Below are 27,662 nucleotides of genomic sequence, written 5' to 3' on the forward strand. Positions count from 1 at the left end.
TCAGGCAACCATCTTATCTATAAATCTTTGGAGATGAACATCAATTTCAGGTCCATTATGTAAACACTAAAATAAATCCGAAGGAAAATGGCATGAGAAAAACAGGATACATCACAAATGCCACTTTACACTGGTACTATCAAAGTTAATATAGGAAACAAATCTCACACTTGCAAAAACACTACATTTTCAAAGAAAAGAAACCATGTCACATAGGATGGCTTTCTGGTTTTAAATAAAAAAAAAACGATTTAAAGACCTAGGTGCTAGAGGGTTTGGCAGATAAAACATGACCCTGTTAAAAAAAATTTAAAATAAAATAACTGCAGGTTTTAATATTCAGTATATATAGTGTCTGTATTTGGATAAAACACACCTGAAGGCTTTAAACATTAGCACAGTGCAAACAAAACACATTTCTTTGATACAATGATTACAATAATCGATGAGTGCTGACGTTTGGAGAAATGGAACAATTAAGCAACTGACCATTGCAGTGACATCAAATAAATCCAATAAATGTTAAAGTCTCCCAGCAGCAGCATCCCTTATGGAGTTCCTGGCATTTCAAGGATTATTAGGCCATTTGCTTAACTGATTTACAAACTGCGAGGTTTTAGAGTAAAGGTTAATAATGGCTAAACTCAATATAAAACATTTATACTCCTTAGACAAAAATGTCTCAAAATATTCTTAAATAATTGTGCCTTACCGTACATCATCAACATCAACAGCTACCCACCTGGAACAATTTAACTTAGCATAAAACTGTATCTGTCAGTCATTAGCCAGTTTTAGAGGTTGCCGTTTGTGATTTTTGTGCAGAGTACATTTTAAAACGATGACAACAGGGAACAGGTGTGTAAAGTGTACAAAAATCTGATAATTATTTTTTTTTTCTATGTGGTTACTACTGTGGGTAAAATGAGAAAGTAATGACACAAGCTACAGTTTTTTTTGTACTGGGAGCATATTTCAAACAAAAGTTTCAATAAAATTGAGGCCACACACAACAGATTTCTATGAAATGTGCAAACGCTGAGGCTGTTTATCGATTTTTTTGAGAAAATTAATTGTACATTTCCCATCTCACAATTTAAGTTTAGTGCTAAATTCAGTACTGCCTCATCATTATAACATCAGAATGTGCAAAAGTATGATCCGAACAGTTAACATCATAAAAAGGGACCTTTTTTGAGATCAATATGGTCATTTCTTATGGTTTATATGACAATAAATATGGCCTTCTGAGCATTTGATTAGAGGACACTACAAAGCTGTCTCCTGCTCCACATTTACCAGCTTGTAAGAAGACTGTGAGATTTTGGACTCCTCTTTTTCATTCTTGTCTTCATCTTGGACTTGGACAGTGCTGTTGTCTTTCTTTCCATTTTGAAATGACTGCCTGTCCAGAGCCTTGGACTAAATATTCAAGATAAATGGACATGTGACTTAGTAAGAATATATAGTAATTTTAACACCTGTATACAAGTAATTGGTTACAAATACATCTGGATAGTTCTTAGTCCATTTACATAACTGCTGGGTTAAACATCAACATGCTTACATTATATAGCATTTTATCTTTGTTGTAGGTTACTCTGGAAAAAACTCAGCTGCAATAATGCCTACAGTAAATTGGCCCAGGTTGGGGGCTGTCACTTACCTGGTGGTTAATGTAATCATGTTTTTTTAAAAAAAAAAACCTGTCAAATTAATGACAATTCAATAAAGTAGCAAAAAAAAAAGCACATTCTTTAACATACAACACCGAAGGGTTAGGCGAAATGTTAAGTTGGTAACATTACCTCGCACCCCAGAGGAGTGACACAACACAGCTTCTCTCTGTAGCGTTCAGGTAGAAAGAAGAGCAGAATTCCCAGCACAGGGAAAACAGTACCTGGGGTTAAATCCTTTTCCTTCGAGGGCCCTGTTCATAAGTACAGAGTAACAGAGCATTTAGATGTACACAGATAAGGAGAAAAACTGAATTATTATTCTTCTTTGCATGAAGCTCCAGAATTGTTGAACCTTACATTTGGGGCTTTTATCCATATGTCATGATAATGAAACAGAACAAATGATGCATTCAAGCATTTGATCTGGTGTGGCTTATCCAAGGGGAGATTTTAGTTTTTAATTCATTTGCAAAACACTATTTTCTAAAATGCAAATCTTTATTTGCTACTTTTTACTTTGTCATTGTGACAAAGGGTACTGGGTAATTTATTCATGTCGCAATGTATGCTGGGTGCCAGAATAGTACAAAACCCCCAGCATGCATTGCGGCATAAATAAATTACCCAGCTGAATGTTCTTACAATTTGTTTTTGTTTTGTTTTATTTTTTATGTTATAGTTAACACTATAGCAAACACTGATGTCCATTATGGAGACTTTAAATGAAAGTACACCGAAACACCTAAAATCTCAATTAGAGCTTTTAATAAGTGAAGCTGGTGATGCTGTTTTGAGGGTTGTTTAATGATACTGTGCTGAAATCTTGAGAGATTAAATGTGTTTTATTTTCAGTTGATTTTATTTTTATTTTTAGCTTTGGCTGTAAGTTGTGTTTCTCTGCTCTTGATTCTCTTTCCATCAGTGATTCTGCTTATTCACAGGTGTTCATCAAAATTCAATCCTCATTTAATTAATCACTTCATTGTCTCATTAACTTCATCACTGCTTCAGTGTTACTTCACTGTGGTGTGGACACACAAAAGTGCTCTTTTAAAACTGAGGATTTTGCTGTGGGATTAAAGGGTTTAAATATGTGAAATAAAAAAATACGCTATGAAATTTATTTAAACAGTGATATACAACTGTAAAAAAAAAACAAACAAAAAAAAACCCAGTAGTTTACTGACAACCCTGCTGCCAGTAGTTTACCGTAAAATAATAAATAAAATAAAATAAAAAACAGTGAAATACTGTAAAACCTAAAAGTCAAATTCCTGCTGTTTTTTGTGGGTTACCACTGTGTAGGAGAGTAGAGCCTGTGTTTAAGTCAAGGACGGGCAGAGAAATATTGATGTCCTGCTGTATGTTGCATAACATCATTTATATAAAGGCAGTAACTAATTTCAACATTAATTTTAAACGCACATGAATGTGTGCTGCTATTATCTACAAGAGATTTGACTAAAATTTAAACTTTTAATGATTTAGCATAATTCTGTAAGTGTTGTCATGGGACATTATTTAATTATTACAAATATTAGTTTATAAAAAAATATCCATCCATCCATCCTCTCCCGCTTATCCGAAAAAAATATCCAAATTATTAATTTAGGTGCAGTCAGTTTCTGCAAACAAAAAAAGGTTAACTCGAGCTGACAGTATTTTACCGTAATTTACAGGACAATTTTTGCAATGTAAAGTACCAGTTTAACCGTATTTTTTTTACGGTAGATTTCTGGCAACCACAGCTGCGAAAACAGCTTTTTACCTTAAAATGTTCATGGATTTTTTAATTGTACTATAAATTTAATTGAACTAGAAAACATATGAAATAAAATTTTATTAGTTAAGCAGATAGCAGAATGATGCTTCTATGTAGTTTTTAAATGTAATATTAAATCATAAATGTGGGGAGCCATGGCAACATAAATTTTAATATAATACATGTATAATGCAACATTTACTTTTGGCTCATGGCCCTCAAAGAAGTTGAGTGTAGATTAATGGCTAAACATTCAATTAAACTGAGACACGAAGACTGAGACACTAAGACACACAAGGTATTTCAGCTGTTTTTTTTTAAATAGGATATTTAGAAAACTTAAGCAAAACAATATGAAATCCTTACTATATTTAAAACTGTAATACAGTGTAAACACATACCAGTGAGAAGGCTGACCAACAGTCCTACCACTACAACTGTGGTTGAGTTATGAGCACTGTACCACATGTAGGACAATGAATAGAGAGCTTGCAGTCCCGTCGGCCTACAGAGACACATTACAATAACTCACAGGAAAATTTTCTCATTTTGTTTACTTAAAAAAAATCTTTTTTTGAACACATGCTCAGTTAACATATTAATGTTTATATATAAATATTAAACGGTGATGATGACATCACAAAAAAATTTAATAATTTATTTAGATGCTACATGTTTACTAACGGTAACATTTGCAATTGTCTGCATCATAGTCATGACTATGTTTAAAATTTTTGTAAATTTTTTAAATAAATTTAAAATAAATTAAATATTGATTTCACATGCAAAGACATCACATCTGTGACCTTCCAAAGATTTACCTGGGTTTTGCTGTAATAGATGTGATGACTGTAGTCATGATGGCGGTTGTGTTGCCTGTGTCATTAAGGATTGTGGTGTTAAATATGGGTGTTCCGGGTGCTTGCATACGGGAGACAAAGCTGCCAATGCCAACCCAGAAAGCCATAACTAGTCCTGCTATCAAGCCAGTCACTGCTCCCTGGAAATGCACACAAACACACATCAGATTTTTCCACATCGTGAAACAAAGTTCGTATAATTCACTATCATTCTCTCAGACACACCAACGAGGATCGATATTCCAAAATGTTCCACCAGCTGTTTCTTTTACTGATGTTTACTTTTCCAGCCTTTTGTTGCCCCGTCCTAAGTTTTTAAGAGAAGTGTTGTTGCCAATAAATTCAAAATGACCCTATTTTTTTTCCCTGTAAATAGTACAATTTCTCAGTTTAAACATTTGACATGTTTTTATGTTTTGTTGTGTAAAATATAAATATGTAAATATATACAACATATACAACAATAAATATGTAAATAAATACATTGGTATAAATAATTACAAATATGATTTTGGTTTTAATATGTAAACCAACATCAGTTTGAAATGGTGGAATTATCAAATCGCAAGAGCAGATTTCATTTTAATTGTTTCGGCTCATATAATTGTTTTATATAATAATAATAATAATAATATATATATATATATATGTATAAATAATAAGTGGAGACAAATTCTTTTTGATTATTATCAAGGAATATCAAATAAGGTAACAAGTATTCATGAGCTGTTTGCTTACTGAAAGTACTATGATTAATATCGAGGCATAATAAAAATACTTTTTAAAACTACAAATGCAGAATTAATAAGCTCAGAGCATTAGCTGGAAAAGATGGTTTATCTTCACAAAGGTGACATCATGCAGATGACTTGGTACCTACACATTTTTGGAAAGTTAATTGGATTATTAGGCTCTGATGTACTTTTTAATGTACTTTGTAAAACCTGCTTACATCAGTCAACCTTGCAAGGCAATACTATCAACTTGTATCAATTCCTTCAGAGCTATCATAGACAAATCTATAATGAATGAATGGCTGTCGAGTCCAGCATCAGATAGAGGGCTCAATCATTACAAAGTGTCACACACTACAACAAAACCTCACTAATAACAGAGGCAGTAACAAGTTACCTTGTTAAAAATATGGTGGCAGTCAACAAAAAGTTTTAAGAATCTTAGCCAAACACTTGATAATAGATATCTCATTCCTCCTCATGTGTTCTTTAATCAAGCATCCCAAAACTGTACCATACATTTAGGAGTTGACAGGGGACAGGTGGAATTTTGTTCAGGTTAAGTGTTTTTTAATAAACAATAGTAGTAACAATAGTGGTAGTAACATCAATAAAAACACTGTAGCTTCTCGTTACATAAAAAACTCAGAAATGCATGAATAAATAAAACGAACATAAAAAAATAAATACATACCGGTAAGTAGTAAATCACATTTGAAGTCACAAATCACAATTAGATTTTTTCCCCCCTCAAATCTTGAATTTATTAATTCTCTACAGACTCTTGTTTCCGCTCGGATCTCAGCATGTCTGTCAGATATCTCATGGTGGATAGCAGATCATCAGCTAAAGCTTAAACTTAATTCCAGCAAAACTAAACTGTTTTTCATTACAGGTGATTCATCTCCAAGTCAAGATTAATGCATGCAACCTTAAGATAACAATAAACAATCAAATGTCTTTTTCTTCTTACATTGTGAATCTAACATTTGTAACTTGTTCACTTGAGCAGAAGAATTTGTCCATTTCTATCAACACAGGCAACTCAGGGAACTTGTTCATGCCCTCATTATCTAAAGACTACACTCACTCACCCCTTTATTTTAGTAAATGTCTGCCACTGACAGACATTTGACTTCTGCAACTAATCCAGAATGCAGCTGCACAAAGTTTTTACAGTTTACGGTCGTGAAAAGTTTATATATGTACGTGTATGTGTGTGTGTATATATATATATATATATATATATATATATATATATATATATATATATATATATATATATATATATATATATATGTAAATTGGCATGGCAACACACAACAATCAGTCTAGTTATCTAGCTTTGCTAAATTGCTCATAGAGTGGCTTGTTCATAGAACTGTTGCATAAAAGTCATGTTGTAACAACACAATTACACAGTGCTGTTGTACTAAATATCAGCTCGAATGTCATTATGTGCCGTCTTGCACCTTCATACGAATCACAGCCTGCTGAAAGTGAGTTAAACATTACTTTTACTTGTGCAATCTCACTTCATTATTTAAATGCTTATTTCAGACAACTATTGTCTGAAATAAATAATCTACTTACAATAGAGTTGGCACAGGGAAAGAACATGCCAAGACAGAAGACGCCAAGAAGAGGCCCACCAACCATCCCAAAAATACTCAGAGCTGCCTGGATAAAAGTAAAAAATGATACAAATTCAGATACACAAAACAGATTTGCATACATTAAGAAATTTCTATCATTTTATCACTTTCAAACGTTTGCTGCTGGGAAATGGTCATATATAGAGTTGAATGGTGTTATCCTACTCTAATACATATTGTTAACTATAGTTTACTTTAATTGAAAGTTATGGCTTTTGGAAAACAAAAGATAGAGATATTTTTCTGCCATCAATTATACACATCTTGTTCTTCCGGCTTCTCCCATTAGGGGTCACCACAGCGGCTCATCCGCCTCCATACCCACATACACTGTCCTCTACATCTGCCTCTTTCACACCAACTACCTGCATGTCTTCCCTTACAACATCCTAAAACCTCCTCCTTGGTCTTCCTCATTTCCTCCTTCCTGCCGGCTCCATTCTCAGCATTCTTCTACCAATATACCCCATCTCCAAACCATCTCAAATGTCCTACATGCGCTGTCTACATGCACACTATCCATTACTTTGCACTGTTGACCCCAGGTACTTAAACTCCTCCACCTTCTCCACCTCTTCTCCCTGCAACCGCATCACTCCACTGCCCTCCCTCTCATTCACACACATGTACTCTGTCTTACTCCTACTGACTTCAATTCCCCTTCTCTCCAGTGCATACCTCCACCTCTCCAGGCTCTTCACCTACTCCCTCTCCCCACAAATAACAATATTATCTGCAAACATCATAGTCCACGGAGACTCCTGTCTGACTTCGTCCTTTAACCTGTCCATCACCAATGCAAACAGGAAAGAACTCAGAGCCAATCCTGGATGCAGTCCAACCGCCACTTGAACCAGTCTGTCATTACTACTGCACACTTCACTGCTGTCACACTGTCCTCATACATGTCCTGCACCACCCTCACATACTTCTCTGACACACCTGACTTCCTCATACAATACCACAACTCCTCTCTCGGCACCCTGTCGTACGCTTTCTCTAAATCCACAAACACACAATGAAACTCCTTCTGACCTTCTCTATACCTCTCCATCAACATTCTCAAAGCAAATAAGGCATCTGTGGTGCTCTTCCTCGCCATGAAACCATACTGTTGCTCACAGATGGTCACCTCTTCTCTCAGCCTGGCTTCCACTACTCTTTCCCATGACTTCATGGTGTAACTGATCAACTTAATTCCCCTGTAGTTACTGCAGGTCTGCACATTCTTATTCTTAAAGATCGGTACCACCACACTCCTTCTCCATTCCTCAGGCATCCTCTCACCTTCCAGAATCTTGTTGAACAATCTGGTTGAAAACTCCACTGCATCTCTCCTAAACATCTTCAAGCTTCTACCGGTATGTCATCTGGTCCAACTGACTTTCCATTCTTCATCCTCTTAATCGCTGCTCTCACTTCCTCCTTACTAATCCTATCCACTTCACCATCTCCACACCATCCAACCTTCTTTCTCTCTCATTTTCCTCATTCATCAGCTGCTCAAAATACTCCCTCCATCTTCTCAACATGCTCTCCTCACAAGTCAACACATTTCCATCTCCATCCTTTATTGCTCCAACTAGCAGCACATCCTTCCCAGCTCGGTCCCTCTGCCTAGCCAATCGGTACAAATCCTTTTCTCCTGCCTAAGTGTTGAACTTCACATACAGCTCCTCATATGCCTTATCCTTTGCTTTCATCACATGCCTTTTTACCTGCTGCCGCATCTCCTTGTACTCCTGCCTACTTTTCTCATCTATTTGTCGATCCCAATTCTGTTTCTCCAACCTCTTTCTCCTTATGCTCTCCTGCACTCCCTCATTCCACCACCACATCTCTGTCTTTCTTTCTATTTCCAGATGTCACACCAAGTACCTTTCTAACTGTCTCCCTCATCACTTCTGCAGTAGTTGTTCAATCATCCAGCACCTCTTCACCACCACCGAGCCCCTGCCTGACCTCTTCCCTGAATCTCACACTACAGTTTCCACCATCTTATTCTTCTTTCAGTCCTCACTCTACTCCTCTTCTTCTTCACCTCCAAAACCATCCTACAGAACACCATCCGATACTGTCTAGGTACATTGTTCCCTGCCGACACCTTACAGTCTCCATCTCCTTCAGGTTGCATCTCCTGCATAGAACATAGTCCACCTGTGTGCTCCTTCCTCAACTCTTATACATCACCCTATGATCCTCCTTTTTCTTAAAATAAGTGTTTACCACTGCCATTTCCACCCTTTTAGCAAAAGATTTGGCACATTTTACACTGGATGCCCTTCATAACACAACCCTTCCCATTTATCCAGACTTGTGACCGGCTTAGCTAAGAGTTAGCTTAGAGAGTACATAAACCAACAATATACCATCTAAATAGAGATTGTGTATTTAGAGTTTGAGTGTCATACCATTATTTCTTGATAAGTGCTGTATTATGCTGTTTGCATGCTACTTATTTCAAATAAACAAATTAAGTCCATACCTGTAGCACAGAGCCCATGAGAGAAGCGAGGTAAGCCATAGCTAGACAGACCAGTCCATAGCCAAGAGCTGAGACCAACAGATCAAAGATTTATCAAGCTATTATCGATAATCTTTTGATTTTGTGTACTAACACTCTACTCCTCCTATTCTAATACATAGAAATACAGTATAAACACACACACCAATCAGACTTAGCATTTAAAACACTAACCTGATTTTACAATAAGCATTTCAGTAGTTTTTCCTTTAAAATGCAATCAAAATTAATGTAAAACAACAAGTATTTAAGAATGAATAATTAAAGACAAATAATAGAATATAATAAGAACTGCTGCATGTCTTTCTGCACAGTGTCTTCACATTTGAACATCTTTAGGCCTTCACAGATTCCAAGCTCTGAGTCTTTACAGGAAACAATGGTTTAAAAACCTGCCTCGACCAACATTTCACTGTTCCCACCCACATGAAGGGCTGTACCACACATTTCAAGCCAGTCAGTTAGTTGAAGGCACAGAGGGACAGATTGGGTAATATTAATCCCTATTAAAAGGAACTTTCCAATATAATACTTGGGTGGTATCCAGTTTCAAGTAATAACATCCTGTTTCCTCAAACCAGGATACATGGTGGAAAAAAATCCAACTGTTTATTGGGTTTGTGCACGAAGCACATTGTATTTTATTTAAAGCATTTAGAATAAAATTTTACCACTGCCCTCTTCTGGGTGGAAGAGTTAAAGCAATGCTTACCAAGGGCTTTAGACAGCAGAGTGGCCCGCTTTTCTGTCATTTCGGGATAAAAGGGCTTGATCAGATCTTCCATTGTAACCGTTGCCAAAGAGTTAAAGGCAGATGAAATTGTGCTACAATAAAAAGTAAAAAACAAAACAAGCAAAGATAACATCTAAGCACCCAATATGTGTTTCTGAGGAATTTATAAATGTAAGGCCTTTACCTGAGAGCCCCGCTAAAAAGACAAGCAACAAATAGTCCAGGCAAACCAGGAAGGTCTCTGAGCACATCCATCACAAAATACAACACCATCTACAGAAAGAGAATTTAAAAAAATATATATCTTTTTATAATAATATCTAGGAGTAGTAAGTCAATATAAATAACATTTCATTACAGAAAGTTTGTTTGACATGAAAGACGAAACCTGATCATTGGTCTGAACATAGCCCTTGTCCAAAGGACTGTCTTCACCATACCGGGCAAACATGACCAGTCCCATGAGACAACCCAGTGCCAGAACTATCTGCTGGCATGGAAACACCAGATAGCATGACCTAGTACAGAACATAGACATATTAAAGTATGTCAGGTTTTTTTTTGTTGCAGAAAGCCAGAAAGCAAGTTATATAAAAAAAACACAAAAATGTTTTGGAATTTGCATTAATTATTCAAATTAAACACATGTATAGGTTGTTTTCTATTTATTTCTTTACAGTTAAGCAGAAATGTGGTTATATTACTGACATAATGGCTTCTCTTTCAGAGCGGGAGCTGAGGTATCTCTGGACCTGAGCTTGGTTCACGCCATAGAGTGCCAGCATTAAGAAGATTCCCCCGACAGACAATGTCCAAAATGTGTGCCTCTCCAGGGGGTCAGGATTTAGCCTGAATAGCCAGACACAAGAGTAAGAGAAAAAGGACAGTATACAATGCTGAACAGACTTAATACAGCTTAATTATTTCTCCATGTCTAAATCTTGTGTGTGTGTGTATGAGGGATGAGCGAGTACAGCATTGGGGGAGTGGTGGCTCCAGCGGTTAAGGCGCTGGGTTGCCGATCGGAAGGTCAGGGGTTCAAGCCCCGGTATCGCCAGGCTGCCACTCTTGGGCCCTTGAGCAAGGCCCTTAACCCTCTATGGGGGTCCCTTACGAGGGAAATATCAAGGTCTGTGACGTCGAAGTGACGTGGGGCCGCCTTCCCGTGGGCTCACCACCTGCAGGAGGGACCGTAAGGGACGGTGCCTGCTTAGACTGCTGCCCCCGCGACCCGAATTACGGATAAGCGGGAGAAAATGAATGAATGAGTACAGCATTATCTGTATCTGTAAACCATATGAATTATCTGTATCTGTACTCGGAGTGAGTGGGGCCTAACCCAGAAGTAGGCAGGGGTTGTCTTGAAACAGGCAGGGCTTTAACCGGTATGTTATTTTAAGCATGCAATTGATATGGGTTGATCAGAAATGGTTATATTTATTGCTGATTAGAAAAATATTTACAGGACAGCATCAGGATTGAGCTTCAGATAAATGGTTTTGATCACGAGAGAGATAGTGTGTGTGTGTATGTAGCTTAATTAATTTGTAATATTTATAACACTAGCTTGCTACTGTTATTTTTTTATGAAATACAGCAAAAACGTGTCAGACACTCAGTGTCTGGTTACTGGTTAGAGACAGCTGAAGGTTTAAAAAAGAAAAAAAAATCTCAGACAGGCAGAGACGCAATGCGAGTCGCATTCTACCAAGCAAGCACCACGTCTGAATGAACCCACGTTTACCAGAACTCTACTGGTTAGTAAGTACGTATTATTAACATTACAACCTGAAGTAAAAAGCTGAAGAAACCCTAAACGTTAACGGAAAATAGCCGCGAACCTGAGTGACTGAGGGAGAGACAGAGAGCTGTTGTGTGTGTGAGACTGTGAGTGAGCAGAGCGGGATCTGTATGTGTGTAGAACCCGAGTGACTGAGGGAGAGACAGAGAGCTGTTGTGTGTGTGAGACTGTGAGTGAGCAGAGCGGGATCTGTATGTGTGTAGAACCCGAGTGACTGAGGGAGAGACAGAGAGCTGTTGTGTGTGTGAGACTGTGAGTGAGCAGAGCGGGATCTGTATGTGTGTAGAACCCGAGTGACTGAGGGAGAGACAGAGAGCTGTTGTGTGTGTGAGACTGTGAGTGAGCAGAGCGGGATCTGTATGTGTGTAGAACCCGAGTGACTGAGGGAGAGACAGAGAGCTGTTGTGTGTGTGAGACTGTGAGTGAGCAGAGCGGGATCTGTATGTGTGTAGAACCCGAGTGACTGAGGGAGAGACAGAGAGCTGTTGTGTGTGTGAGACTGTGAGTGAGCAGAGCGGGATCTGTATGTGTGTAGAACCTGAGTGACTGAGGGAGAGACAGAGAGCTGTTGTGTGTGTGACTGTGAGTGAGCAGGGCGGGATCTGTATGTGTGTAGGGGAGGGGCGCTGTGACGAGCCTATCACAGAACGCTGACAAAACCAGTTGCTACCCAATGATGATTTTCATTCAATCCGAGTACAGATATTCACTCGTATTACTCGTATAATACTCGTACTCGGCGCAAGTGCTTTATCCGTACTGGATACTCGTTTCAGCCGAGTATCGGGCTAATCTCTAGTGTGAGGGAGTGATGTTATCCCTCTAAATTAAACTGGTTGAGGCGGCCAAATATGAACAGGATTCCGGTTAGAGAATCAGACAGTGGAGGAGAGATTCTTCATACAGTAGCCTTTATTAAAGTCTTTGAGTTGTCACCTGCAACAATCATCTCATGGCAATGATGTCTGTATGAATGTGTGTGGTATTAAGGCATAAAACGCACAATACAGAGCATAAAACGAGCATGCAGGTATGAACTGATCCACTGCTATCTGCCATTGCGCAACACCATAATAGGTCCGTGTGGACACCAACATTTTCCGCATTTGGTTCCTACAACAGGCTTTCGTACATCTAGTGTATATATATATATATATATATATATATATATATATATATATATATATATATATATATATATATATATATACACACTAGCTGAAAGTACCCGTGCTTCGGTACGGAAGGCAGAACGCTAAGCAATATGGCAATAAGCAGTAAGCACTGAGCAGGACTGGATGATCAGAGATCAGAACGTAACGTCAACAAATAACGTACTACCCATTTGTAGTACGGATACAGGGCAAACTACTGTGAAAATAATAATGAAAATAAATGAAAAAAAAAAAAAAAAAAAACTCGTGAAATAACAAACAATATTTATTGCTACATATTTGAGATATTTTGACAACAGAAGTTGACTTAACTTTGAAGTTCAAATGAAAATTGTTTTATTTTAATTTTAATTAATGAAGTTCAAAAAAAAAATTTTTTTGTGTCTTTTTAACACATGAGCATGTGCAGTATTATTCAACCCCCAGCTTCAGTACCTTGTGGAGCACCCTTTAGTTTTTATAACTTCTAAAAAGCGTTTTTGATAAGTGCTGACAAGCTTCTTACACCTCTCGATTGGAATCTTTGCCCATTCTTCACGTGCAAAAGCCTCTAACTTAGTGATGTTTGATGGCTTCCGTGCTGCAACTGCCTTCTTCAAATCCCACCAAAGATTTTCAACTGGATTTAAATCTGGTGACTGAGAAGGCCACTCCAAGAACACTCCAGCATCTTTTCCCCAACCAAGCTTTGGTTGATTTGGAGGTGTGCTTGGGATCATTGTCATGCTGGAAGATCCAATGATCACCAAGGTTTAATTTGTCAACAGAAGGCATCACGTTCTTCTTCTAAATCACCTGGTATTTCCGGGAATCCATGATGCCAAGTACACAATCAAGATTGCCAGTTCCTGCCACAGAAAAACAGCCCCACATCATTATTGACCCACCTCTGTGCTTGACCGTGGGGATGGTATTCTTCTGGTCATAAGCCTGACCTTTTGCATGCCAGACATACCGCTGGTCCATATGTACAAAAAGTTCCAGTTTGGTTTCATCAGTCAATAGAACTGTCTCCCAGAACTCTGTAGTTTTATTCAAATTCCTCCTGGCATATTCTAGTCGACTCCTGATGTTCCTTCAGGTCAAGAGTGGAGTGGAGTCTTGGGGTCCAGCCATGAAGTCCTTGATTATTTAGTGCACGTCTTATAGTTGCCACTGAAGCACTTGTACCAGCCTTCATCATGTCATCCTCTAGCTGTCTTGCAGTCACACGTGGGATTTTCTTAGCTGTCCTGACTACGTTGCTAAGGGCCCTTGATGAAATTGTAAGCTTTCTTCCACGGCCAGGCAGGTTTGCAGCTGTTCCATAGCTTTTAAACTTCCTTATAATGCTCCCAATGGTGTCTTTTAGAATGGTAAATCTTTTGGAAATGTTATTATACCCAAGGCCCTTCAGATGTGATGAAATATTTTCCTCTCTCAGCTTTTGTTGAAGCTCCTTTGTCTTTACCATGATTGCAACTCACCTTGAACACCTTCATGGTCGGGGTTTATATATATATCACAGCTGAAGCAAATGAAGGATCGTTATAGAGTTCCCAAAGGCTTAATGATGTTTCAGCTCCACTTCAGGCCATAAAAACTGTCAGAAAGCTTTAAAAACAACAATATTATATAGGGGTTGAATAATTGTGACATGGAGATCTTAACAAAATATACTGTTACACACAAATACTACATCATACATTTTCTGTGTTGATTTTATGTATCACTAAACTCATTAAGAAGCCATCCAAAGCAGAATCCTGCACTTTGAAAAGAGTTTTATTTATAAATCCTTAAAACTCTTTAGGGGTTGAATATTTCTGACGGTATACATTTTCAAACCGAAACATTTTAGTGCATGGTAAAACTTAAATTATGTTTTGCAGCCACTTTCTTCCATCCACATATCAAGGGAGTGAATGAATTAAGGATGGAAGGAATGAAAGCCATTGTCAAAGTCTGCTGAATTAAGTGGATAAGTTAGGTAAAACATATTTCTAGAAATGTAAATATTAAATGTAAAAAACACACAATTTTACTTAATTTAGTTTGTTCCAATTTAATCGATTAATCAATTTAATCAATAGAAAAAAAAACGTTTATTGCATTTATCAGGCTTTTTTTTTTTATTTCTTCTTCTAACTGTACCGAAATTATACTGAACCGTGACTTAAAAACCGAGGTATATCCTGAACCGTGGATTTTCTAGAAAGATAGATAGATAGATAGATAGATAGATAGATAGATAGATAGATAGATAGATAGATAGATAGATAGATAGATAGATAGATAGATAGATAGATAGATAGATAAATAGATAGATAGAGTGAGGAAAATAAGTATTTAAACACCCTGCTATTTTGCAAGTTCTCCCACTTAGAAATCATGGAGGGGTCTGAAATTGTCGTCGCATGTCCACTGTGAGAGACATAATCTAAAAAAAAATCCAGAAATCACAATGTATAATTTTTTTTTAACAATTTATTTGTATGATACAGCTGCAAATAAGTATTTGAACACCTGAGAAAGTCAATGTTAATATTTGGTACAGGAGCCTTTGTTTGCAATTACAGAGGTCAAACGTTTCCTTTAGTTTTTTACCAGGTTTACACACACTGCAGGAGGGATTTTGGCCCACTCCTCCACACAGATCTTCTCTAGATCAGTCAGGTTTCTGGCCTGTCGCTGAGAAACACGGAGTTTGAGCTCCCTCCAAAGATTCTCTAATGGGTTTAGGTCTGGAGACTGGCTAGGCCACGCCAGAACTTTGATATGCTTCTTATATCCTACAATGACCCGAAGCACACAGCTAGGATAACCAAGGAGTGGCTCTGTCCTTGGTTATCCTGGCTGTGTGCTTCGGGTCATTGTCATGTTGGAAGACCCAGCCTCGACCCACCATCAATGCTCTAACTGAGGGAAGGAGGTTGTTCCCAAAATCTCGCAATACATGGCCCCGGTCATCCTCTCCTTAATACAGTGCAGTCACCCTGTCCCATGTGCAGAAAAACACCCCCAAAGCATGATGCTACCTCCCCCATGCTTCACAGTAGGGATGGTGTTCTTGGGACGGTACTCATCATTCTTCTTCCTCCAAACACGTTTAGTGGAATTATGACCCAAAAGTTCTATTTTGGTCTCATCTGACCACATGACTTTCTCCCATGACTCCTCTGGATCATCCAAATGGTCATTGGCAAACTTAAGACGTGCCTGGACATGTGCTGGTTTAAGCAGGGGAACCTTCCGTGCCATGCATGATTTCAAACCATGACGTCTTAGTGTATTGCCAACATTAACCTTGGAAACGGTGGTCCCAGCTCTTTTCAGGTCATTGACCAACTCCTCCCGTGTAGTTCTGGGCTGATTTCTCACCTTCCTTAGAATCATTGAGACCCCACGAGGTGAGATCTTGCATGGAGCCCCAGTCCGAGGAAGATTGACAGTCATGTTTAGCTTCTTCCATTTTCTAATGGTTGCTCCAACAGTGGACCTTTTTTCACCAAGCTGCTTGGCAATTTCCCCGTAGCCCTTTCCAGCCTTGTGGAGGTGTACAATTTTGTCTCTAGTGTCTTTGGACAGCTCTTTGGTCTTGGCCATGTTAGTAGTTGGATTCTTACTGATTGTATGGGGTGGACAGGTGTCTTTATGCAGCTAACGACCTCAAACAGGTGCATCTAATTTAGGATAATAAATGTAGTGGAGGTGGACATTTTAAAGGCAGACTTACAGGTCTTTGAGGGTCAGAATTCTAGCTGATAGACAGGTGTTCAAATACTTATTTGCAGCTGTATCATACAAATAAATAGTTTAAAAATCATATATTGTGATTTCTGGATTTTTTTTTTTTAGATTATGTCTCTCACAGTGGACATGCACCTACGATGACAATTTCAGACCCCTCCATGATTTCTAAGTGGGAGAACTTGCAAAATAGCAGGGTGTTCAAATACTTATTTTCCTCACTTATTTTCCTCATAGATAGATAGATAGATAGATAGATAGATAGATAGATAGATAGATAGATAGATAGATAGATAGATAGATAGATAGATAGATAGATAGATAGATAGATAGATAGATAGATAGATAGATAGATAGATAGATAGATAGATAGATAGATAGATAGATTAGATACGTTTTGCACACCAGGCAAATGTAACAGCGTATATGTGGTACGATACATTGATGAGTTCAGCTGTGTCTGTGTGTATATATACAGTAAAACTCAGACTCACTCGATGCCTGAAATGCGGCTGCCGTTCTGAGCTTTAATCCACACCTCGGTAATGCCACCTGCCTGGTGGGCACCTACCACAATGACAGCCAGCTGCCCAGCAAACATTACAATTGTCTGAAACACATCTGTCCAGATGACTGCTTTTAGGCCACCCTGTACACATAAAAATAAACAAAATTATTTTTCAGGATTTATTAGATCACAAAAACAGCTGGTGCAAAAAAAATTCTCAATAGCTCAATATATATATATATATTTATAAATACTGTGTATAAATACTATATATATATATATATATATATATATATATATACACATACAGACATACATAAAAGTGATTACAATTTCATGTTTAAAAACAGCACCATTGAAAGTTCAATGGTCAGACTGTAAATCTAAGGGAAAATGAAGAGCGGCATAATGCTGCACCAGTCAACCTTTGAGCAAAACAATCATCCCAAGCACAATTTTAAGCAACATTACAGTGGCTAAAGGACCAAAAGATAAATGTTCCTTAGTGTCCTGGTCAAAGTCCTGATATCAATCTTGTCGAGAATCTGTGATATGATTTGAAAATTGCAGTCTACAAGTGTTACCCTAACCAACCTGAACAACCGAGAGCAAATCTGCTAAGAAGAATAGGGAAAAAAAAAAAAACACTTTCTCACACTGTGGCATGACCAAATATAAATGAAACATAAAAAACAGTGTCACCTTACTATAATGATAATAAAATCCAGTGTTTTAAAATTAAATATTAAACAGGATGGAATTTCAGTGAACCATTATTAACTCAGAAACATGAGATAATAAGTCAGGGCTCTGAATACTAAACAAATATCTAAAATTATTCATTACATAGAGGTAGTATTGTTTATTTATAAATATGTATTAGCTTTACACGTTTAAGAATCAGTTTAACAGGACTTACTTCCTGTGCAATTATATACATCATAAACAGATATCATACAAGTAAAATGCGTTTAAAATGATTTAAGTGTGTCAGCAAAAACTGAGCAGCAAATACACAACTACCTCTATGCATCTGTACAGTGTTTAGGTGGGAGACAAATGGTCATGCTTACCAAGGCTGTGTATAGTGTGCACACAAGCCCCATTGCCAAAACTGCCCCCCAGAGGTCAAAACCAGTTACTGTCAGATTCACAGGAAAAAAAGCTAATTACTAGCAGTTTAAAAATGTTTTGTTATTTATTAGCTAATAAAAAAAACAAATCTGTTATCATTTATTATATTTACTAAGTTTTTTTTTTAAGTATTAAAAAATTATTAAAAGGCACAAGTTTATTTACCTGCATTCAGTGCAAGAGCAGGAGCATACAGCACCACTCCCATGTAGATAACCTACAACGACACAAAATGGAGAAAGAGTTTAAGGGTCTCACATTCGTAAAATATATAAAAAAAAAAAAACATTCTTACACTTAACCGTACTAAATTAGACAAAAGGGACATAAAGAGAACACTATTTCAGAGCACTAATTTACCGAATGAGTTATTCAACAACTCAGATAAAAAAAGATAATCTGCAACACAGACCAAACCAAACTCACCATCTGAAAAATGAAGGTCACAGTGCCACAAATCCGTACAGTTTTATTGAAGCGAAGCTCTAGATACTGAAAGAGCAGTGTAAAAAGATTAGATAAACAAGAAACAAGATTAGATATTTATACAAAATTCAAGATTTCACTTACATTCTTCCAACACACATTATATATATATATATATATATATATATATATATATATATATATATATATATATATATATATATATATATATATATATAAAAGTATATATATATATCTATAAAGCTCAAATACCACTGACTGACTCACTCACTCATCACGAAATCTCAAAAACCACTGAACGGATTGCAATGAAATTTGGAACATACCTTCCTCTTGGGTCTTAGGTGCTCACTAAGAAAGGGTTTTGAAAAATTCGCCCTGGATAAAAACGCAATTTCTCACGCATTGTAAACTCTTCGAAATAACAGTACGAATCCTAATGAAACTTAGTACATTGTTTCTTATTACATGTTGGATGCACGATAAAAATTATTTTCACAGTAGTTTGCCCTGTATCGGTACTACAAATGGGTAGTACGTTATTTGTTGACGTTACGTTCTGATCTCTGATCATCCAGTCCTGCTCAGTGCTTACTGCTTATTGCCATATTGCTTAGCGTTCTGCCTTCCGTAGCGAAGCACGGGTACTTTCAGCTAGTGTATATATATATATATATATGTGTGTGTGTGTGTATATATATATATATATATATATATATATATATATATACACACATACATATATATATATATATATATATATATATATATATATATATATATATATATATATATATATATATATATATATATATATAAAATCTCATCTCACTCAATTTTTCTGACTTGTAGATGTGAGGGTTTTGACATTTCTTTAAATCAGTGCTATCACAAAGAGATGAAGAGAGACATATACTTTATTTAAGTGTCTCTCTCTTTCTACTTTGTGAGACTGCTCTCCTAGCTGAATGTTTCTAGTTTTAATTTCTAACTGGAATTAGAAAATCACATAAATAATACATAAACCTAAAATACTGTATAAGCAGGACAATACTGAACAATCAGTGACAAAAGGCAAATATTGGTACATGCACTGTGTGAATAGTTGAAATTACAACAGATTCTGCAAATCTACAACAACAATGTATTACCAAACAAAAAAACACCGTTATTATGCCTTAGCTAAAAAAAAAAAAAAAAAAAAAAAAAAAAGCTAACCATAACTTTTAAACAAACCAAATGACTTTTCCATTAATCTACTCTATATTTGCATTAATGTTAGGGACAGAATTTAGAATTGAGAAAATTCTAATAATTGAAAAACAAAAACATAAAAACAGCAGAATATTTAGCATTTTTGAGTATTATTTAGTTTCTAAAGAAACTGCCCTCAAGCAGAAGTGTCATTAAACCCTATAATTAATTATTAGATAAATAATTAAATAAATGAAACCTACGAAAAGTCATTTGCTGGTAAAGCACAGATTATAAGTGAAAGCAGTGAAACATTATATTATTTTTGCCTGGAAAACTCACCCCTATCAAAATATGTTTGAATGCAGGCTACCTGGTAGGCGCTGCAAAGACGCAGGCGGTAAAAAACGGGAATGAAGATGTGTGCCGGGATGAGCAGGCCCAGGAAGTAGGAGCAGCCCAGGAACCAATACTGTGTGCCGTAAGAATAGATTTCAGCTGGTGCACCCAGGATGGCTACAGCCGACTGGAAGGTGGCAAGTAAGGATAATGACACGGGTAGGCAGCTCATGCTACGGTCAGCTAGCAGGAACTCACGTGTGGTGCTCTGGCGGCCCCCTGAAAATGCATGGAAGAGTCCAATGCCAGCTGATGCTACGAGGAGAAGCACGAAGATAGCATAGTCCACCGCAGTGAATTTCATCTGGTCTATGTTTCCCATGATATCCCTAGAGCAGTGTGAGCAGTACAAGTTGATTATTACAGCAACATAGAATCTTCACTGGTGCCTCTGTGGAGAAGTAAAGAGCACGATGTAGTAAATGATTCACCTTCAAATATATCTTACAATAGCAACACCATGATTATGCCATAAACAAATATAATTACATAATGGGTTAAAATGCAACAGCAATTCAGGCAGGCAGCCAAAATCTCAGTTATAGTGGTTTTCTGTAGTAATTTTGGTGGCCAATTAATCCCTGTGCCTTTTAGGGGCATTCTGGTGGTTGATGGCTTAAAACATCTCAAGTTTACCAACAGAGTTTAAACATCAACAAGGCTTAACTAGGAACTATGCAGATAATCCTCACATACCTGACAAACATTAAGATGACCTTTACACAGCATTGCAAATAAATAATAAAACTGAGTGTTCTGGACGAGTCTCCTTTATGTCTGAGTCCGATGCCAGCTAAGGCTACGATGAAGGTCACAAGGCCTCAACTTAAACTTATACAGTACCAGCAGCTTTAGGAATATCTACTAGTTTAACACAGTACATCAGTGATATGAGTCAATCTTCCTCCAGAGCCCTGGTGCTACAAAAAACAACATAAAATAACATAGAGCTATATAACAGAAAAACACAGAGGTAAGGACTAAAATAAGTGTCCTCACCACCTAAAGTGCAACCTGGTGCAAACAGACAACATAAGACTGTAAAACAAACACACAAAACACAAAATAGTGCTGCCAGTAAACCTATTGTATGTCATACAGTACAATGTGCAAAAGTAAACTGTATACAGAAGTGTACCTCTAAATAAACAATGTAAACACAAGAGTGTGTGCAAAACAATAATAGCTGCAGTCAAATGGATGTGCAATTCAGAACAATAGGGCAAGCTTTTAAGAAGGTGCTGCTAAATATATGAATGAAGATTGTCCCCTGCCTAAATGCAATCATGCTAACCAGTATTGTTATGACAAATTGACAAAAAACATGGAAAGGAAATTTCCCGTGGGCTCACCACCTGCAGGAGGGACCGTAAGGGACGGTGCTGTGAGGATTGGGCAGCAGTCGAAGGCGGGGGCCTGCTTAGACTGCTGCCCCCGCGACCCGAATTACGGATAAGCGGGAGGAAATGAATGAATGAATGAATGAATGGAAAGGAAATGTTAACATTTTTGTGTTTCCTATTAAAGACTGCTTTCAACAGTTAAATGAAGTGAGGAACTTCTTACCTTAATCTCCAAAAGAAAATTATTGATCAAAGTTCTGGTTTAATGTTTCACTTTATCTTGCATCATGAAAGTGCTTTAACCTTTACAAGGCACAGAACTCTAACAAAAATACTGTCTGTTATTGCTAAGATATAGGAAAAGGAAAGGGAACTCTTTGCCTATTGAGTTCCCAAAACAATGCATATTATTTGAACCTGCTGCAAGCTGTGGAATAACAGCAGTCTTTGGATATTGGCTTAGAGTTTCAAATGCCACACTGTAAGATCACAACTAACAGCAGTTTCTGTTACAAGTAATGCAAGAAAGAAGCCCTTCCTACATGCAGAGCGAGTACATCAGGGAGTCTTATAAAGATAGAATATCAGAAATTCGCTAACATTCCAAGATACTTCAGTCCAAATCCTGGATGCCAGTAGTTAAAATCAGGCCATATACAGAATGTGCTACATCACAAGAGCTTAAATTTAGTTCTTTCCTGCTACCGCAAAAATATGTTATTTTCTCCCGCCTGCAATAAGTTTTGTCCCGCTTCCTCCATCAAAAGCCCGAAGGTAAACTGTATTTTTAGTTTGATTTTAAATGCACTGACTGCTCCTTCACGCTACTCTGCTTTTAGTTTCACCTGCTTCCCTTTTGAAAATGAATGAAAAAAGAAAAAGAAAATGAACAAACATTTCGTTTTATTTCAGTTTGACTTTTGCATAAATGATAAACATGGACATAAACAACGAACTTTTCAGAACATCAACTAAACATCAACTGAAACAATACCTTATAAAAAACAGGCCAAGGTTTTGATTACATCAACATCAATAGTTAACCAAAACCACCAAATTACAATTTCAGAGTAAAAACTCTGAGAAAAACTAATGTTAAAGGGTCAAGAGCCCAACTAAAGCAACCACTGATCTCTAAAACAGAAATAAAGAAATAAAGTTAAACTGTAATAAGTGAAGCTGGTAATTGTGTTTTTGTATTTGTTTCATTCATCCTATTTTAATTCATTTGAATACAGCTAATTATGTAGTTGTATGTAGTTATGTATCTGTATGTAGTTTTGTTTCTTGTTCTTTCCTTCAGTGATTCTGCTTGTTAACAGCAGATTTGTTTTTATTCACTTTGTCATGTGGACTTTACTAGTAAACTAATGTAGCGAATAGTTTTACCAAGCAATAATGCAAAAATAATTCAGTTTACTTGTATTTACATTAACAGTATTTAACTGTTAAATAAACAGTAATTTATTAGGAACAGAAAAATTATCTAACCACGACTTGCAATTTCACAAGGGTATAAATGTGAGGTAACACATAGGCCAAATTCCTTTAGTAATTCATTACAATGATAATCAGATCAGAAAAAAGGTTGTTGAGCTTCACAAAACGGACAAAAGTTTAAGAAAATAGCAAAACGTATTGAAATTCTCATTTCACCAGGCAATAATTAATAAGTTAAAGTGGACTGGAAATTTTATAAATCAACTTGGTGGCGTAATTATCTGGGTGCACATAGAGAATGGTTTAAATACAAATTGTTCCGTTTGCCAGACACTCCTGGAACTTCAAAAAGAATCAGGTAATATGGTCAAATAAAACCAAAATAGAGGTTTTTGGTATTAAACAGCAGAGGTTGGTCTGGAGAGAGAGTTAACTATTTAGAAAAGTGCCTCTTGTTGGTGGTGGTTCTTTAATTTTTTGGGACTGTTTCTCTGCCAGAAGACATTTTTGTTAGGGTACATGGCATCCTGGACTCTAACAAATATCAACAGATGTTACATGATATAACACCGGACTGCTTCTGCCAAAGAGATTCAAATGGGTCCTTGCTGGATCTTTCAGTGGAAATCCAAAACATGGTACTGTGCAAAAGTTTTATGCAGGTGTGAAAAAAATGCTACAAAATTAGAATGCTTAATAAAACTACTTGTAACTATTTTTTTAATCAAATAACAAAATGGAAAGTAAATGAATTAAATGAAGAAAAACTCAAATCAAATCAATATTTGTTATGATCCATCTGTGCCTGAAAAACAGCATCAATTCTTTTAGGTACACTTGCACAGTTTTTGAAGGTAGTTCCAAACATCTTGGGGAACATATCTGTGGATGTAGGCTGCCTCAAATCATTCTGTCTCTTTATGTAATCCCAGACAGCCTCAGCAGCACAGAATAGTTTTTTACCCCTACCTCACACTACTTTTAGTTCAACACACTTACAAGCGTTAGTTCCATACTGGCATTTCTTTTTTTATGTTAGCCTAGTTTTTGATTGTAACGACTGCTTGTTAAACTCACATTACATTTGTATTTTTTATTTTTTTACACTTTATTCAATTGTCATTACAACTTGACGTGTGTGATGTATGATTTTTTAAGCCTATAAGCAACCCTAGTGCAGCTCATCTCTAGCAATGCCGCACATCCGAGGCTATGGCTAATTTCAGTTTACCTTCCACAAGCTCTACTCCTCCTCAGTCCTCAACAAGTGCCCCAAATCACACCCATCTCCTGGCTGTTTTAGCCCCAGTTCAGGCGGTTAGCGAATTCAATAACAACGCTGCAGTCCAGCTTAAATTAGCTAATTACCCAAAGCATGCTTTCGGTAATGTATGACGCTCATTATATTCTTCTTGGACGTGCACACGACCATGGCTGGAGACCTAGAGTTTGGTGTCTTCAGCATCATATGATCATTTAAAGTATCATTTAGAGATCTTGGCCCATGAGAAATTCATAACAAATACTTTAGAGAATAAATGTGTAAGGATTTTTGTCAATGGAAACAGAAGACTAATGCTGCTGGTAAATGGATGGATGGACAGAAAAAAAAAATTGGGATATAACTGATAAATAATACAAATAAAGTTTCAGAATGCTGTTAGTTATGTGTAAGTAATAAAGTGAGGAAACTAATAAAAAAAGATCATTTTTGTAATTAAAATTGGCAAAAAAAAATTTAAGTGGTTATATAATGTTCCAATACTGTACTAATTTGAGATAAAGAAAAACATATTTAATAAAAACCGGAAAAGTAATGGGAAAAAAATGGAAAAAGTAAACCTTTTATATAATGTTCTGATTTTGTCCTAAACTTTGAAAACAGGCTTGATACATTGATATTAGTATATCATTTCATTTTAGAACCAATCTGATCCAATAAAACAAGATTTATGTAGTTCAAAGTGAAAATAAAGATTTTAAAGGTTTTAAAGTTTTTAAAGGTTTTTTTTTTTTAATCACTTTTCAGTTTTAGTTTGAATTAGATTTTTTCCCCCCTAATTTTGTAAATATTAGTTATGAGAACTGGATTCAGTCTTGGGGTCACTACCACTGATTTCCCACCTATTATTTGTACCAGCTCACCCTAATTTATTTGGCTAGAACTGGCCCTGTTAAGGACACCATTAATCCTAAACAAAACTCCAACTTTGTTTGCAGAATTGCAGCCCCAAACTTGCAACGAACCTCCACCACGTTTTACTGCTGCTTGTAGACACTCATTATTGCACCGCTCTTCAGCCCTTCAGTGAACAAACTGTCTCCTGTTACTGCCAAATATTTTTTTTATTTTGTCTCATCAGTCGAGGACACCTGCTGACATTTTTCTACAACCCAGTTCCATGCATAGTTAACTCACTTAGCCTTGACTGGCTTTTTGACCTCAATTGTACCATAAAGATCATTTTTGACCAGAATTCTCTAGAGAGTGAATTAGTGTACCTGGTCCCACTGCTTTCCTTTGAATCTTTGCTGATGGAACTGCTGGACATCTTATGATGTAGCAGTAAGAATGACATGTCTTTCAAAAAGTGGTCACACTCAAATATTGTTTTGATTTAGATTATGTTTGCATTTGATAAATTGACAAATATACAATGAAAAAATGACATTAAAAGCATTCTTACTTTACAACATTTCTTTACACCTGCCAAAAACTTTTGCACAGTTCTGTTCATCAGGAACAAGATGAAAACGGTTAACTGACCACTGACATTTTTTTTTTACTTTTTAATAAAATCAGCATTTATTATAAAATTCGTTTACAAGCAAACCCTTTTCTGTTTTTTACGTTTTCCATATGATTATAAACCCGGTACATCTCATGATTGTGTATATGTGTACAGCTGTGTGTGCAGTGAGCAGAAACAGAGGTCTTCACGGTGTCTCTGAGTGTGGCTTCTGCCCCCACTGTAAACCCTATTGCGCACGCGCACACATAATCTGACGAGCACACGACGCGCGCAGGCAGCGTGACTGCAGACCTATACGCGCGCACAGGGGTGTAGGTGTGAGAAGGATATTGTGCATATATTGTGTTTATGTATGTGGTTATATGTATATGTAGAGCCAGAATCCTGTTCGATACCGATCTAAGATTTTAGGTGGATTTATGGTTTAGAAAAGTAACGGCGAGGAGGCATCGTTATGTATAGTGAACGCCTCGCGCGCGACGATGACGGAGGTTAAATATGTCATATGCAGTACCGTAAGACTCTTATTACAGCTAAATTACAGCCCAATTACACAGAGCCCCAATTGCATCAGATGAAAGCGCTTTTCATTGTGAAACAAGAACATTCGAGTGATCGGTTGTCTTTTGCTGTAGTCATCATACAGCAGCAGTGTGAGCGAATTAAATCGACAACGTTTATAACTGATAATGAAATAACCTTTACCTTGCTGTGGATCCAAAGCGTGTCTGCTGTAAGTGAAGGCAGGAACGAGGTCCTGAGAGAGAGAGAGAGAGAGAGAGAGAGAGAGAGAGAGAGAGAGAGAGAGAGAGAGAGAGAGAGAGAGACCCCGCCTCCTCTCCTTCACGCTGAACTCGTTCTACTAGTAACCGGATTTTGTTTCTCACTCGTATATCGTAAATCCCCTATTCTAGGATTGGCTGGTAGTACACTGCCTCCTGGATTACAATTGGCTAATGCACACCACATCCTGCACTGGTCAATATACAGTACAGTTAATCATTCCCTTAATCATGATCATCAAACATAACATTACTTTTACAGATTATAGTTTGGTATTACAATTCATGTACCTGTAAGTCAGATTTCTCTTGGGGACACTGCATGTGCTTCATGCATTTCTATTTTCCAGTTAAAAATGTGTTTATATGTTAAACGCAATTACCCACAGTTATGTCGTCAATTTATTTATTTATTTATTTTTTATCAAACTCAGATTTTGCCATCGTCATTTTTATGAAAAACAGAAGAACTATAAAGTAAAAAAAAAAAAAAAAAAAAAAAAAAAAAAAAAAAAATATATATATATATATATATATATATATATATATATATATATATATATATATATATATATATATATATATATACAGTGAGGAAAATAAGTATTTGAACACCCTGCTATTTTGCAAGTTCTCCCACTTAGAAATCATGGAGGGGTCTGAAATTGTCATCATAGGTGCATGTCCACTGTGAGAGACATAATCAAAAAACAAAAATCCAGAAATCACAATATATGATTTTTTAACTATTTATTTGTATGATACAGCTGCAAATAAGTATTTGAACACTTGAGAAAGTCAATGTTAATATTTGGTACAGGAGCCTTTGTTTGCAATTACAGAGGTCAAACGTTTCCTGTAGTTTTTCACCAGGTTTGCACACACTGCAGGAGGGATTTTGGCCCACTCCTCCACACAGATCTTCTCTAGATCAGTCAGGTTTCTGGCCTGTCGCTGAGAAACACGGAGTTTGAGCTCCCTCCAAAGATTCTCTATTGGGTTTAGGTCTG

At 36.8% G+C, this 27,662-nt stretch overlaps 1 protein-coding gene across 3 annotated transcripts; it reads right to left on the reverse strand.

Annotated features, from left to right (window-relative positions):
- On the reverse strand, window positions 1–26,733 carry slc5a6a (solute carrier family 5 member 6a). 3 transcript variants are annotated; one of them, XM_083563058.1, is made up of 17 exons: window positions 26,576–26,723; window positions 20,533–20,725; window positions 20,309–20,407; window positions 18,721–18,786; window positions 18,460–18,511; window positions 18,234–18,301; window positions 17,147–17,301; window positions 10,656–10,796; window positions 10,336–10,465; window positions 10,132–10,220; window positions 9,927–10,039; window positions 9,176–9,243; window positions 6,629–6,715; window positions 4,263–4,441; window positions 3,843–3,946; window positions 1,809–1,930; window positions 1–1,422 (listed from the first exon to the last, which is right to left on the reverse strand). In XM_083563058.1, the coding sequence occupies exons 2-17, from the start codon at window positions 20,563–20,565 to the stop codon at window positions 1,270–1,272; spliced, it is 1,659 nt and encodes a 552-aa protein (XP_083419184.1). In that variant the 5' UTR covers window positions 20,566–20,725; window positions 26,576–26,723; the 3' UTR covers window positions 1–1,269. The 3 variants fall into 3 exon arrangements, with proteins under 3 accessions (XP_083419184.1, XP_083419182.1, XP_083419183.1); XM_083563056.1 differs by having other exon boundaries at window positions 20,309–20,725; window positions 26,576–26,733; XM_083563057.1 differs by lacking the exon at window positions 26,576–26,723 and adding an exon at window positions 21,901–22,058 and having other exon boundaries at window positions 20,309–20,725.
- Between the last annotated feature and the right edge of the window lie 929 nt (window positions 26,734–27,662).

This window comes from Silurus aristotelis, assembly GCF_946808225.1.
Source record: "Silurus aristotelis genome assembly, chromosome: 15".
In the NCBI taxonomy this organism is placed as follows: Eukaryota; Metazoa; Chordata; class Actinopteri; order Siluriformes; family Siluridae; genus Silurus; species Silurus aristotelis.